This window comes from Aureococcus anophagefferens, assembly GCF_000186865.1.
Source record: "Aureococcus anophagefferens unplaced genomic scaffold AURANscaffold_8, whole genome shotgun sequence".
In the NCBI taxonomy this organism is placed as follows: Eukaryota; class Pelagophyceae; order Pelagomonadales; family Pelagomonadaceae; genus Aureococcus; species Aureococcus anophagefferens.
Window position 1 is genome coordinate 1,899,221 of NW_008705568.1, and position 13,240 is coordinate 1,912,460.

The following is a 13,240-nucleotide window of genomic DNA, read 5'->3' on the forward strand; positions in this document are numbered from 1 at the left end:
CTTCCACGTGATGTGCTGCGCGGGGCGGGCGTGGGCATTTTGGGCGCGCGGGGGCCGCGTACCGTGAGGATGTCGGTCTGGGTCGTCGTCAGTCGCTCGCGCTGGCCGACCTCGAGGCCGCGCATGTCCTTGGCCATGGCTTCGGCTCCGGAAGCCGCCTCACCGCGCGGGCGCGAGGGCGGAGCTCCGCCGGGCAGCCCAAGACATAAGCAGCGTTGGAGTGCAACACCGCAAGGTGATGCTTTGGAGAAGTGATATTGAAGAGTATTGAACTCGAGCTGGTCGAGACCGACCGCGACGTCGCGCGCGGTGCTCGCGCAGCGGCAGCGTCCGAGTCGCGGCAGGCGTCGCGCGTCGCCGCGCGGACGCGATGCTGCCTTTTGCCTTCGGCCGCGGCGGCGGCGCGCCGCCGCCGCCGCCGCCGCCGATGGGCGGCATCTACGGCGGCGCGCCGCAGCGCTTCGGCGGCGGCGGCAAGGGCGGCAAGGGCGGCTTCCGCCAGCGCAACGGCAAGGGCGGCGGCCGGGGCCGCGGCGGCAAGGGCGGTCGCGGCGGCAAGGGCGGCGGCAAGGGCGGCCGCGGCGGCGGCAAGGGCGGCGGCGCGCCGCGCCGCGCGGGCGAGCCGGTGCCGTTCGACTACGACGCCGTCGTGTCGGACCCGTGGGCCGGCCTCGGCGCCGCGCCCGCGGCGCCGCGCGGCGCCCGCGTCGACGACCCCGACGAGATCGCCCTCGACGACGGCGGCGACGACGGCGCGCCGCGGCCGTCGCCCCTCGACCTCGCGCCGCCGCGCGCGGTGATGAACCTGCCGCCGCCGCGCGCGGCCATGCACCTGCCGCCGCCGCGCGCGGCGATGGATCTGCCGCCGCCGCGCGCGGCGATGAACCTGCCGCCGCCGCGCGCCGCCGCCGCTGCGCCGCCGCCGCTCCTCGCGCCGAGCCACGTGCCCGACCCGGACGAGATCGCGCTCGACGACGACGACGACGACGACGCGAGCGCGACGAAGCGGGCGCGCCTCGACGACGGGATGACCTAATCGCCGATTGGGACCGCATGGTTGAAGCGCTCGTTGAAGGGTGTTGAATCGAGCAGCAAGCCCTCCCGAGTGGCAGTGCCTCTGCGCGCGACGCGCCGCCGTGCGCGCGCACTCCTTCCGCCAGCGTCTCACCCGATGCGCCGCCTCGTCGTCGCGGCGCTGGCGCTCCGCGCCGCGTCGGCCTGCGTGCTCTGCGATGCGCGGCGCCTCGCCGCGCCGACGGCGCTGCGGGCACCCGCCGCGCCGAAGGCCGCGCGGCCCGCGCCGCGCGGCCGCATGGCGCCCCTGCCGGGCTGCGCGGCGACGCTCGCGGCCGCCGCCGCCCTCGCGCCGGCCGCGGCGCCCGCGTCGGCGCTCGCCGCGGACGCCGACGCGGCCGCCGAGCCGCCGGCCGACGCTCCGTTGCTCGCCGGCGCGCTCGCGTTCTTCGTCGTCGCGCTCGTCGACGCCGGCCGCGCGCCCGTGGACCTCGACGCCGAGCCGGAGCTCGCCGAGTTCGCGTCCGAGGGCGCCTGGGACGAGTTCGCGTACGTGCTGCTCCGGGGCTACAAGCGCGCGATCTCGCCCAACCTGCCGAAGAACTGCCGCTTCACGCCGACGTGCTCCGAGTACACGGCCATCGCCATCAAGGAGCTCGGCTTCTTCAAGGGCTTCGTGCTCTTCCTCTGGCGCCTCGCGCGGTGCTCGCCCCTCGGCGGCCGCGGCTACGACTACCCGACGTGGCCGCCGCCGGCATTCAACGCGGGGTCGACGGCCGTCGACGTCGCCGACGCGCGCGACGAGGTCAGCTAATACAGGGCACGCTCGTTAGGCCGCGCGGCACCACGCGCGGCCGAGCTCCTCGTCGAGCGCCCGGGGCTGGAAGGCGTGGCCGCCGCGCTTCGGGTACATCGTGAGCTCGCCGACGCGGAAGAGGCCGCCCGCGGCCGCGAAGAGGTCCACGCGCGCGAAGTCGAGGCCCTTGGCGAGGCCGTCGCAGACGCGCGCGGCCGCGCGGATCGCGCCCGGCGCGAGGAGCCGGCTCGACCGCCGCGGGAGGGGCCGCGACCCGTCGACCGTGACGCCCGCGCGCGGCAGGCCCGTCGTCGCGTCGTAGAACGTGTCGCGCTTCGACGCGCCCCGGGGCCGGCCCGAGGCCTCGTCGAAGCGCGCCGTGACGTGGTGCACGAGCGCCGTGGACCCGTGGAACGCGTAGCACTTGACGTCGTCCGCCCGCCGGCCCCGCGCGTCGTAGACCAAACGCTCCGCGATGACGCCCGGCTCGAGCTGGCCGTAGGCCCACTGCGTGACGTCGTACATGCGCGACGTCCACCGCGCGCAGAGGGCCGCGAGCAAATCGGCGTCGGCGCGCGTGCCCGGGGCCAGGCGCGCCTCGCCGCAGGGCTTGTGGCCGGCGATCCGGCCGTCCTCCACGAGCACGAGGCAGCCCGTCGTGTGCGTCGCCTTGAAGGCGAAGTCGCCGCGCAGCGAGCCAAAGTCCGCGTCGCAGGTGCGGCTCGCGAGGAGCAGGTCGGGCGTCGAGGCGTTGCGCGCCGCGGCCCAGGTCCGCACGAGCGCCTTGTCCGTGAGCGCGGCGAGCACGTCGCGCCGGTCCCGCGCCATGCGCTCGAGGATCAGCGCGTTGAACGACGGCCGCGTCGCCGCGCAGGCGTCCCGGAGGTGCGGCGGCGCGCGCACGCCGCCGCGGAGCGCCGCGACGAGCGACGCCTCGAGCTTCGACGCCTCGTTGTCGCCGTACAAGCTCGAGGGGATGGAGTGGGCCGCGAGCAGGCCCGCGATCTGCGACGTGCGCGCGCGGCGCGAGCTGAGCACCTTGAGGGAGGCGACGAGGGCCGCGGCGGCGAGCCAGGCGACCTTGAGCCGCGGCAGGAACATGAGCAGCGGGAGCGTCGTGGGTGTGTGTGTGTGTGCAGGCACTACGTTCTCGATGCGCTGGCCATCGGCGCCGGCGTCAGCGCTTCCACCGCAGTAACTTCGGTCGATGCAGATCAACTTGACTCAAGTAACAGGAGTCTAAACCCGCTCTCGCGAAGCAGCCCATCCCGTCCGAGCACTTTGACATCCGCGCTCGCCGGCGGAAGGCAGCCATGGCCAAGTTCCAGAAGGTGCCGGTGACGATCCTCACGGGCTTCCTCGGCAGCGGTAAGACGACGCTGCTCAACCACATCTTGACGAGCATGGACCACAAGAAGCGCTTCGCCGTCATCGAGAACGAGTTCGGCGACGTCGGCATCGACGACGCGCTCCTCAAGAACAACATGCGGCAGCAGGTCGAGGGCGAGGAGCTCATCGAGATGATGAACGGCTGCATCTGCTGCACGGTCCGCGCGGACTTGAGCGTCGTGCTCAAGAAGCTCAAGGGGAAGCACGACGCGCGCCCGTTGGACGGCATCATCATCGAGACGACGGGCATGGCGGACCCGGCGCCCGTGGCCCAGACCTTCTTCGTCGACGAGGCCGTCGGGGCCTTCGCGCGCCTCGACGGCATCGTGACGCTCGTCGACGCGAAGCACGTCGAGCAGCACCTCGACGAGGAGAAGCCCGAGGGCGCGGAGAACGAGGCCGTGGAGCAGGTCGCGTTCGCGGACCGCCTCGTGCTCAACAAGACGGACCTCGTGCCGGACGAGGCGGCGCTGCGGCGCGTCGAGGGCCGGCTCCGGGCCATCAACAAGTTCGCGCCCATCGTGCGGTGCGAGCAGTCCCGCGTCGCCGCGGACCAGGTGTTGAATATCGGCGCCTTCGACCTCACGCGGACGCTCGAAATGGACCCCGCGTTCCTCGACACCGACGGCGAGCACGAGCACGACCAGTCCGTGACGTCGCTGGGCTTCGACACGTCCGAGGCGGACGTGGACCTGGGCCTCTTCCAGGACTGGCTCCAGGGGCTCCTCCGCGACGAGGGGCCGAACCTCTTCCGCATCAAGGGCATCCTGAGCGTCGCGGACGTGCCCGATCGGTACGTCTACCACGCGGTCCACATGATCTTCGACGGCCGCTTCATGGACCCCTGGGCGCCCGGGGAGCGCGTCTCGAAGCTCACGTTCATCGGCAAGCACCTGGACCACGGCGCGCTCAAGGCGGGCTTCCTCGCGTGCCTCGCGACGCCGGAGAACTACAAGAAGAAGAGCGAGGGGCTCCGCTTCCGCGTCGGCGCGCGCGTCGAGTGCAACCGCGGCGGGGGCTGGGCCGCGGGCACGGTCATCCGGCACCTCTACCGCGAGGCCGACGACCTGCCGGGCTTCCTCGCGCCGTACCAGGTCGAACTCGACGACGGCACGCTCATCTACTGCCCCGCGGACGCCGAGTCGTGCGTCCGGCGGGCGTCGGAGTAACGCGCACTTAGGCCGCGCCGATCGCGAGGGGCGCGGTGTCGCCGGAGCCGTCGCGGCCGCGGACGACGTAGGCGTCCTGCTTCGACGCGAAGCTCGCGTCGCCGCGGCTCAGCTCGAGCGCCTTGCGCGACGACTGGCGGAGCTTCTCGAGGCCCCGGGACGTCCGGCCGCGGACGCTGTCCTGGAACGCGCACGCCGCGGCCACGGCGAAGGCGCCGCCCTTGAGCCGCCGCTTCGCGTTGAACTCCTCGAGCCGCGACACGTAGGCCGGGTGCAGCGCGTTGGCCCCGTCGCCCGCGAGGAACGCGTGGCCCCGCGCGTCGGCGCAGGTCATCCGCGCGTCGCGGTCCACGCGCAGCAGCGCCGCGACGAAGGCGCGGCCCTCGGCGCTCGCGTGGTCCCAGTCCGGGGCCTCGAAGGCGTAGTCGCCCCGCGAGATCGCGGCCTCGAGCTCGGCCCGCTCGTCGCCGTAGAAGGGCGGGTAGCCGCAGAGGCAGATGTACGCGACGACGCCCAGCGACCACGCGTCGACCTCGGCGCCGTAGGGCGTCGACTTGTCGCGGCCGCACGCGAGCACCTCGGGCGCGACGTAGAGCGGCGAGCCGCAGCACCGCGTGAGGCACCGCCGCGGCGCGCGCGCGGGGATCACCTCGGCGAGGCCCCAGTCGCAGACGACGAGGCGCGTCGCCGCCGCGTCGGCGTAGATGAGGTTCTCGGCCTTGACGTCCCGGTGCACGACGCCGAGGGCGTGCGCGGCCGCGAGCGCGGCGGCGACCTGGCCCACGGCGTCGCGCGCCTCGGCCTCCGTCGGCGGCGGCTCGCGCGCGACGATTCGGTCGAAGAGCTCGCCGCCCTCGAGGCAGTCCGTGAGGAGGTGCGTCGCCTGCGGTTCGTCGAAGACCGCGAGCAGCCGGAGGCAGCCCGCGTCGCCCGCGAGCGTCGTCAGCGCGAGGACCTCCGTCCACAGCGTCGCGCCGCGCGTCCGTCGGTGGTCCGCGTCGCCGCGCTTCGATATCGTCTTGAGCGCGACGGGTGCTCCGCCGCCGAGCGCGGCGGCGGTCGCGTCGCGCGCGGCGCAGCGCTGCACGGTGGCGAAGGTCCCCCGGCCGAGCTCCGCGCCGGCGAAAAAGTGCGGCCAGGGCCGGCCGGCGATGAGGCGGTCGCCGAGCGCGGCGACGGCGAGCGGCCGCGGGTCGTCGAAGTGGAACACCGCCGGCGGCGGCGCGGCGGGGAGCGTGCGGTCCCGCTTCGGCGGCGAGGAGACGCCGCTGCCCATGCTCTCGCACGGCTTGGGGGCAGCCCAGCGACGTTCGGGCTGCCCGGGATTCCCAGCGCGCGCGGGCCAGTGCTTCAAGGTCACGACGGTGCCGTCGAGTTTCACTCGGCGGATCAGGTTACCGCGCGCCCCGCGTCCTTCGCGGCGCGCTTCGCGGCGTTGCGGTAGCGCCGCCCCGCCCAGTGGGCCTCGAGCTCCGGGAGCTGGGGCGCGAGCTCGTGGCCCGTGAGCTCGCAGCGCACGCGGCCGCCGGGCAGGAGCGCCGCGTCGCCGCGCGCCGCGAGGAAGGCGGCGATGTCGCCGTCGCTCGAACGGTAGCGTCGGTACCAGGAGGGCGCGGCCGCGTCGAGGTCCGCGGCTCCGGCGACGGCCTCGACGCGCGCCGCGAGGTCCGCGAGGCTCGCCGCGTCGCCGAAGGCCCCCCCGAGGCCGTAGAGCCTGTGCCGAAACCAAATCTTCAACCCGACTTCAATGTGAGCGTATTCGAATGTTTTGACACAAGCTCTTCGGCTGGGCTTCAAGAACTCGACGAGAGCGATCGATCCGTCCAAAAATCAGCCGAATCGACTTTGATTTGACCGAGCTAGAGAATTCTCAAGTTTGGTCAGGACCACCCAAACCACTGGTTGGTTTCGGCACAGCGTAGAGCAGCTTGTCGCAGTGCAGCGTCGCCTCGCGGAGCCGCGCGCCCGTCGCCTCCGCGAGCGCGAGGTACGCGCGCGCGGCGGCGACGGCCGCGCGGGGCCCGGCGTCGCCGTCGAAGAAGGCCCGGGGGTGCGCGAGCGCGAGCTCGCCGGACATGACGCAGTCGCAGCCCGTGAGCTCGCGCGCGCGCGCAAAGTCCGCGTGGCGCTCGACGCCGCCGTTCGCGACGACGGGCACGCGGACCGCGCGCTTCACGGCGGCGATCGCCGCGAAGTCGCAGGGGAAGCCGCACTTCTTCATGGCCCGCGTGCGGCCGTGGACCGTCAGCAGGTCCGCGCCCGCGGCCTCGAGGCGCCGCGCCAACGCGACGGTGGCCGCGCTGACGGCGCACGCGAGCCCCCGCTTGAGCGCGCGCACGACGGCCACAATGACCTCGGGCTCGTCGAGCAGGAACGCGCCGAAATGGCCCCGCTTCGCGACCTTCTGGGGGCAGCCGCAGTTGAGCTCGACGACGTCGACGCGGTGTTCCACGAGCCGCGCGGCCGCGAGGATCGCCGCCGGGTCGTCGCCGGCGAACTGCGCCACCAGCGGCCGGTCCGCCGGCGCGCCGGCGCCGGCCTCGAAGACGGCGCGCCGGTAGGCCGCGTCGGCGACGAACCTCGTCGCGTCCATCATGGGCGTCCAGCAGATGCCGGCGCCGTAGGAGCGGCAGAGCAGGCGGTAGGCGAGCTCCGACTGGTCGACGAGCGGCGCGAGGGCCGACCGCGGGCTGCCGAGGCGCCGCCAGAGGTCGTCGCTCGTCTTTTGGCGCTTGGCCGCCGGCTCGACGGCCGTCGGCTGCGGCTGCAGCTCCGGCTGCGGCTGCAGCTGTGGCGCGGCGGCGTCCGACCGCTGCGGCTGCGGCTGCGGCTGCAGCTCCGGCTGCGGCATGGCGGCGTCCATATGCTCGCCTACGGCACCGTGACGGCAGCGTTCGCTCGCTGTTTTTGATGCTGTTTGTGGCAAATCCCCACTGCGAGCGGCACTGGCGCCTGCGCCAGGACGCCGTCGTCCACTGGCGCCTCCCGCGCCTGTGAGACCCCTTTGAGCCTCCCGTCCCCCGCGGTTCCTCCCGGGCCCCCTACGTTTAGAGACGCGTCAAGGCAAATCGAGATGGCCGTTTTGTTGCCTGCCCTCTCGCTCGACGCCGCGCCGCCGCCATCGGATGCCGACGCTTTGCTGCCCGCCGCAGCGTCCTCCCTCTCGCTCGACGCCGCGCCGCCGCCGCCGGATGCCGACGACGGCGTCGCGGCCCTCTCGCTCGACGCCGCGCCGCCGCCGCCGGATGCCGACGACGACGGCGTCGCGGCCCTCACGGCCGCGTTCCTCGCCGACGGCTACGTCGCCGTGCGCGGCGTCGCGCCCGCCGGCGCCCTCGCCCGGGGCCGCGACGCGGCGCTGGTCGCGTTCGCGGAGTGCTTCGACGCCATGGCGGCGCGCGGCGAGCCCGTGCCGCCGGGCGTCGGCCAGAAGGGCGGCTACCGCGAGATCGTGCGGCGCCACGTCGGCCGCTACGAGATGCGGCGCGCGCCGTCGCGCGACTGGGCCGCGCTGCGCCGCATCGTCGAGGCCTCGCGCGCGCACGCCGTCGCCGTCGCCGCCCTCGGCGGCGAGGCCGTCGTGCTGGGCTGCTCCTGCGTCGTCGCCGAGGCGGCCTGCGCGGCGCAGGCGTGGCACGTCGACGGCGGCCACCTCGACGCCGCGCGCCACGCGGCGCCGCACTGCGTCAACGTGTTCCTGCCGCTCGTCGACGTCTCGCGGGGCGGCGGCACGGAGTTCCGGCCCGGATCCCACTACCTCACGCGCGATCTGAAGCGCATGATGCTCGTCGCGAAGATCAAGAAGACGCTCCGGCCGCCCGCCGTGCCCCGCCTCGACCCGGGCGACGCGGTCCTCTTCGACTACCGCGTGCTCCACCGGGGCACGGAGAACACGACGGGCGGGCCGCGGCCCGTCTTCGTGCTGACGCTGGCGAGGCCCTGGTTCCGCGACCTGCTCAACTTCCCCAAGCGCGCGCTCTTCCCCGGGGAGGCGCTCGCGGGCGACGACCTCCCCGGCGCGGCGGCCGTAAGCTAGCGCGTTTTTTACCGGCCCCGAGCGGCGCGGGCCCGTCCCCCGCGGGCCTAGTCGACGAGGCCGAGGTCGCCGTCGTCGACGTCGTTGCACGCGGCCCACTCCTCGTCGTCGAGCGGGGGCATGTCGTCGTCGTCGTCGTCGTCGTCGAAGGGGTTGTCGAGGGGCTTCGGCGCGATGGCCGCGGGCTGCTTCTTCGACTCGAGGAGCGCCTCGAACTTCGCGGCGGCCGCGGCGATCGCGCGCATGTCCTCGGCCTCGAGCGCGTCCTGCGCGGCCTCCGCCGCGGCCTCGGCGTCGTCGAGCTGCTCCCGCGCGGCCTTGGCCGCGAGCCGCGCCTCGCGGAAGTCCTTGCGCTCCGCGCGGAGCACGTCGAGGCGCCGCTCCTCCTTGCGCTCGAGGTACTTGGCGCGCTCCTTGTTGTAGAGGGGGCTCATGAGGCACAGAAAGTCCTCGGCCTGGAAGCTCCGGTCCTTGTCGACGCCCTTCGTGCCCCAGTCGAGCTTCTTCGCGGAGTTGCGGAGCTCGTCGGCGACGTCGGGCCGACTCTCGAGGTCCGCGGCGCGGCGGCAGAGGTGCGCGCCGACGTGCTTCTTGCACAGGTCGAGCTCGTACTGGCCCATGGGCAGCTGCTGGTCCGCGGGGCAGTTCCGCAGGTCGATGCCCTGGCACACAAAGTAGAAGCCGTTCTCCGCGAAGACGTCCTCGTCGTCGAGGAGGCTCGCGTCCCGGACGACCTTCGTGCCCTTGGGGCGCACGTTGTAGAAGGGCTGGACGCGCGCGAGCCTCGACGTGCGGCAGTAGAGCTTGCACCGCGTCCGCGGCACGACGACGCGCGCGCCGAGGCGCTCGAAGATGTCCTGCGCGCCCACGGCCTCGTCGGACCAGCCCTCGACGGCCGTGTGGCCCGTGACGACGATGAGCGCGCCCTGCATGATGAGCGCCGCGACCGTCGGGTACCAGCGGTCGAAGTTGAAGTCGACGCCGGGGTTCGCGAGCAGCACGACCTCCGGCCGCTTCGCCTCCTCCTCCGGGTCCTCGGCGCGGTACGCGTCGTGCCACATGAGGGGCTTCGTGGGCCGCCGGTCCCGCTCGCGCATGAGCTTCTCGAGCTTCACCTTGTCGACCTTCTTCCGCTCCTCGTCCTCGCGCATGGACCGGATCTTGTCCGGGTCGTTGAAGTAGATCTTCTCCATGACCTCGGCGTTGACGCGCTCGTCCTCCTCCTCGCGCCGCTTCTTCTTCTCCTCGAGCGGGTCCAGGATCTTCACGCGGCCCTTCCGGAAGAGGTCGACGACCTCGAGCTTCAGGTGGGGCTGCTCGCGCTCGCAGCAGTCGTCGAGGTTCGCGACCATGGCCGCGACGCGCGGGTCCGACGCCGCGAGCTCGTCGCGGGGGCCCAGGAACCAGCGCTTGTCGTGGAAGCCCACGAGCTTCACGTCGAGCTCCGCGTGCTCGCAGTAGGGCACGAGCTCCCGGATCCACCTGCAGAGGCTCGCGTAGTCCGCGAGCCCCTCCTTGGCGTCGTCGCAGCCGACGACGTGCACCGTGAGCTTCCCCTTGAGCGCGACGGCGCGCTGGAGCAAGATCTGGCACGTCTCGTCCTTCTCCTCCGCGTCGAGGATGCCCAGCGCGGCCGCCGCCGGCAGCGACGTCCGCCAGGTCCGCGCGCGCGCGAGCTGGAGCCGCGTCGCCTTCGGGCAGGCGAACTTGTCCGCGCGGCGCACGGTCGCCTCCGCGAGCGCCGCGTTCGCCTCCGCGAGGTTCTCGGCGTCGCCGAGGCCCGCGCACGCGGCGATGAGGCGGTCCCAGCCCCGGCCCCACGTCGCGTCGAGCTTGACGGCCTCGCGCGCGTCCTCGCGCGCGGCCTCGAAGCGCCGCATGAGCAGCGAGCAGAGCGCGCGGTTGCACCGGAGCATCGCGTGCGCGCGGCGCACCGGGTGGCTCATCTCGTCGAGCTTCGCCTCGCAGAGCGCCTCGGAGTAGTGGCGGTGCGCGCGGCCGTAGGCGCGCCGCGCGAACTCGGCCTCGCCGGCTCCCTTCGCCGCGAGCCCCAGCTCCGTGAAGAAGGGCTCGACGGCCGTCGACCCGCGCTTCGACGACCGCGGCAGCGCCTCGGGGACGACGATGGACGCCTTCTCCTTCTCCAGGCGCTCCTCCTCGGCCTCGGCCTCGGCCTTGATGACCTCCTCGATGGGGACGCGGCCCTCGGCCGCCGTGATGACGCGGTGCCACGCGCCTCCTTCGATGTCGAGCTCCATGCAGGCCATCGCGTCCTCCCGCGCCTCGTCGTAGCGGCCCAGGCGCAGCAGGTTGAACGCGCGCGTGTTCCGCAGGAAGGCCGCCGCGTGGCGCAGCGCGCAAAAGGCCTCGGCGTCGATGGCCAGCTCGTCGATGGACGTCGTCAGCTCCTTGATGGACGTGTCGTAGTCGCCGGCGACCATGGCGTCGTCGGCGCGGTGCTTGGCCTGGAGGGCGACGTCGGACGTGACGTACAAAATGTGCTGCACGTTGTGCTCGTCCTCCGACATGGGCGCCATGGCGGCAATCCGCGGGGGCGGCCGGGCGTCGAAGAAGTCGACTTGCGGCGCGGCTGGTGGTGAGCGGAGAGCCCCCGGGCTGCCCGGGCCGACGTCGAAGAAGTCGACTTGCGGCGCGGCTGGTGGAGAGCGGAGAGGCCGGGCAGCCTGGGCGGGAGGGGCGGCATCGTGCCGTGGTGCTGCCGCGCGCTGGACTGCGACTTCTGGTGTGCCGCAGCCGCAGCGTCCATCCGACTGCGTACGACGTGCATGCTGCGCCGGAACGCCGCCTGCGCCGCCCTCACGTGCTGCACGACGTTCGCGCTGCTCGCGCGCACGCGGCCAGGTGCGACGCCGGCCCTCCGCCGGGGCGCGCGACCCATGGCCGCGGCGTCGAGCCTCGACCTCCTCGGCGGCCTGCGCGACGCCGACGGCGCGCCCGTCGACGCCGCGGCGCTCGCCGGCATGCGCGTGGGGCTCTACTTCGCCGCCGGCTGGTGTCCCATGTGCACGTCCTTCGAGCCGTCGTTGCTCCAGTTCCGCGCGGCGACGGCGAGCGGCGAGTCGGCCGCGTCGCCCGTCGCGCTCGTGCTCGTGTCGTCGGACGGCTCGGCGGAGGCGGCGCGGACGCGCGCCAAGGCCCTCGGCATGCTCCAGGTCGACTACGGCAAGGCCGCGGAGCTCAAGACGGCGTTCAAGATCTGGGCCGGAAAGGAGCGGCCCGAGTTCGGCGACGGCCGCCGGTCCGGCGTGCCGGCCATCGTCTGCCTGGGGAGCGCGGGCCTCGAGGAGCTCCACTTCCTGCCGGCGGAATCCCAGGGCGCCAAGGTCCTCGGCGAGTGGCCCGCGGGCGGCGAGTGGTGAGGGGCGGGGAGCGACCAGAGGGCTCAATGCCGCTGGGGTGTTTTTAGCGGCGCGAAAAAGGGGGCGCGGACGACGGTCAGAGCTCGGGGCCGAACTTGGCGAGGAAGCGCGCGCGGAGGCGCTCGCGCGCCGCGGCGCTGTGGTCGGCGCGGGCCGGCGGCGGCGGCGCGGCGGCCTCGGGCGCGGCGGCGTCGGCGACGGGGAACTTGGCGAGGAACGTCTCGCGGAGGCGGGCGCGCGCCGGCGCGGCGTAGTCCGGCCGGGCCGGCGCGGCCGCGCGCGCCTCGGCGACGGCTTCGAGCTCGGGCACGAAGTTCGCGGCGAAGCGGTCGCGGAGGCGGAGGCGCGCGGCCTCGAGCGGCGGCAGCGGCGGCGGCGTGCGCGCCGCGGGGAGGTCGTCCCAGGCCTTGAGCTCGGCGAGACGCGCCGCGAGCTCCGCGTCGGGAAAGCTCTTCGACGTCGAGGCTTCCGAGAAGAGGGACGCGATGGAGTAGCCGCTGCTGTCGAGCGCGTGCGACGTCGACGACGCCGCGCGGCTCACGAGCACGCGGATGGGGTGCTTGAGTTGCGGGCGCATGCTGCACGCGAGAGGGCGAGCGACGCGATGATCGTGATGGCTTCTGGCACGCTTCGAATTCAGAGCGCTCCGAGACACCTCATAATGCAACATAATCTTCAACTACGCTGCCCCGGCGCCATCGACCTACGAGTCAAAAGGCTGCCCCGCGCCGTTCCCGAGCCGATGGCCGCCGCCATCGAGCGCGACTACGGTGCCGCGGACTACTGGGAGCGGCGCTACTACGCGGAGCCGCCGCCCCTGGACCTCTACCTCGGCTACGAGGACCGCGCGTCCGCCGCGCCCCCGCGTTCCCCGGCGCCGCGCACCCCCCCCCGCGTCCCGCAGTCATCCCCTACCTCGAGCCCGTGCTCGCCGGCGACGCCAAGGACGTGCTCGTCTCCGGCTGCGGGGCGAGCGAGATCGGCGCGGAGCTCAGCGACAGACACGCGCACCGCGTGGTGTGCGTCGACGCGCGCGTTTCCGGCGTCCCGGCGGCCGCCGCGCGGCCGCGGCGCGGCCGCGGACCCGCCGTTTTTAGGTGCCGCGCGCTCGTCGCGCACATGCAGCACCGCTACGGCGCCAAGGACCGGCTCGAGTACCGCGAGGCCGACTGCCGCGACCTGCGCGCGTTCGACGAATGCGCCTACGACCTCGTGCTCGACAAGGCGCTCTTCGACTGCGTGCTCTGCGGGTCGCAGAACCTGAGCGGCGTCGCGCTCATGACGGCCGAGGCGTTCCGCGTGCTCAAGCCCGGCGGCGCCTACGTCGTCGTCAGCCACGGCGCGCCCCAGACGCGGCTGGGCTACCTCGAGCGGCCCGCGCTCGACTGGCGCGTGTCCATCGTGCCCGTGCAGAAGCCGCGCATCGCCGCGGAGCCCCAGCGCGCCGACGACGTCT

At 73.8% G+C, this 13,240-nt stretch overlaps 7 protein-coding genes across 7 annotated transcripts; 3 read left to right on the forward strand and 4 right to left on the reverse strand.

Annotated features, from left to right (window-relative positions):
• Positions 1-1,570: 1,570 nt before the first annotated feature.
• AURANDRAFT_9306 (hypothetical protein) lies at positions 1,571-1,759 on the forward strand (the record flags this gene model as incomplete). The annotated part of the gene is made up of 1 exon (XM_009038400.1): positions 1,571-1,759. A coding segment is annotated over one exon (189 nt), but the record flags the coding sequence as incomplete, so codon positions are not given.
• Positions 1,760-3,141: 1,382 nt separating this feature from the next.
• On the forward strand, positions 3,142-4,137 carry AURANDRAFT_12902 (hypothetical protein; the record flags this gene model as incomplete). Its single annotated transcript, XM_009038401.1, has 1 exon — positions 3,142-4,137. A coding segment is annotated over one exon (996 nt), but the record flags the coding sequence as incomplete, so codon positions are not given.
• Positions 4,138-4,660: 523 nt separating this feature from the next.
• On the reverse strand, positions 4,661-5,284 carry AURANDRAFT_14021 (hypothetical protein; the record flags this gene model as incomplete). The annotated part of the gene is made up of 1 exon (XM_009038412.1): positions 4,661-5,284. A coding segment is annotated over one exon (624 nt), but the record flags the coding sequence as incomplete, so codon positions are not given.
• A 1,122-nt stretch (positions 5,285-6,406) lies between these two features.
• AURANDRAFT_13024 (hypothetical protein) lies at positions 6,407-7,078 on the reverse strand (the record flags this gene model as incomplete). Its single annotated transcript, XM_009038411.1, has 1 exon — positions 6,407-7,078. A coding segment is annotated over one exon (672 nt), but the record flags the coding sequence as incomplete, so codon positions are not given.
• A 1,373-nt stretch (positions 7,079-8,451) lies between these two features.
• On the reverse strand, positions 8,452-10,941 carry AURANDRAFT_64068 (hypothetical protein; the record flags this gene model as incomplete). The annotated part of the gene is made up of 1 exon (XM_009038410.1): positions 8,452-10,941. One exon carries the CDS (start codon positions 10,939-10,941, stop codon positions 8,452-8,454), a length of 2,490 nt encoding a protein of 829 aa, XP_009036658.1.
• Positions 10,942-11,860: 919 nt separating this feature from the next.
• On the reverse strand, positions 11,861-12,361 carry AURANDRAFT_64069 (hypothetical protein; the record flags this gene model as incomplete). Its single annotated transcript, XM_009038409.1, has 1 exon — positions 11,861-12,361. One exon carries the CDS (start codon positions 12,359-12,361, stop codon positions 11,861-11,863), a length of 501 nt encoding a protein of 166 aa, XP_009036657.1.
• Positions 12,362-12,903: 542 nt separating this feature from the next.
• Positions 12,904-13,236, forward strand: AURANDRAFT_25903 (hypothetical protein; the record flags this gene model as incomplete). The annotated part of the gene is made up of 1 exon (XM_009038402.1): positions 12,904-13,236. A coding segment is annotated over one exon (333 nt), but the record flags the coding sequence as incomplete, so codon positions are not given.
• Between the last annotated feature and the right edge of the window lie 4 nt (positions 13,237-13,240).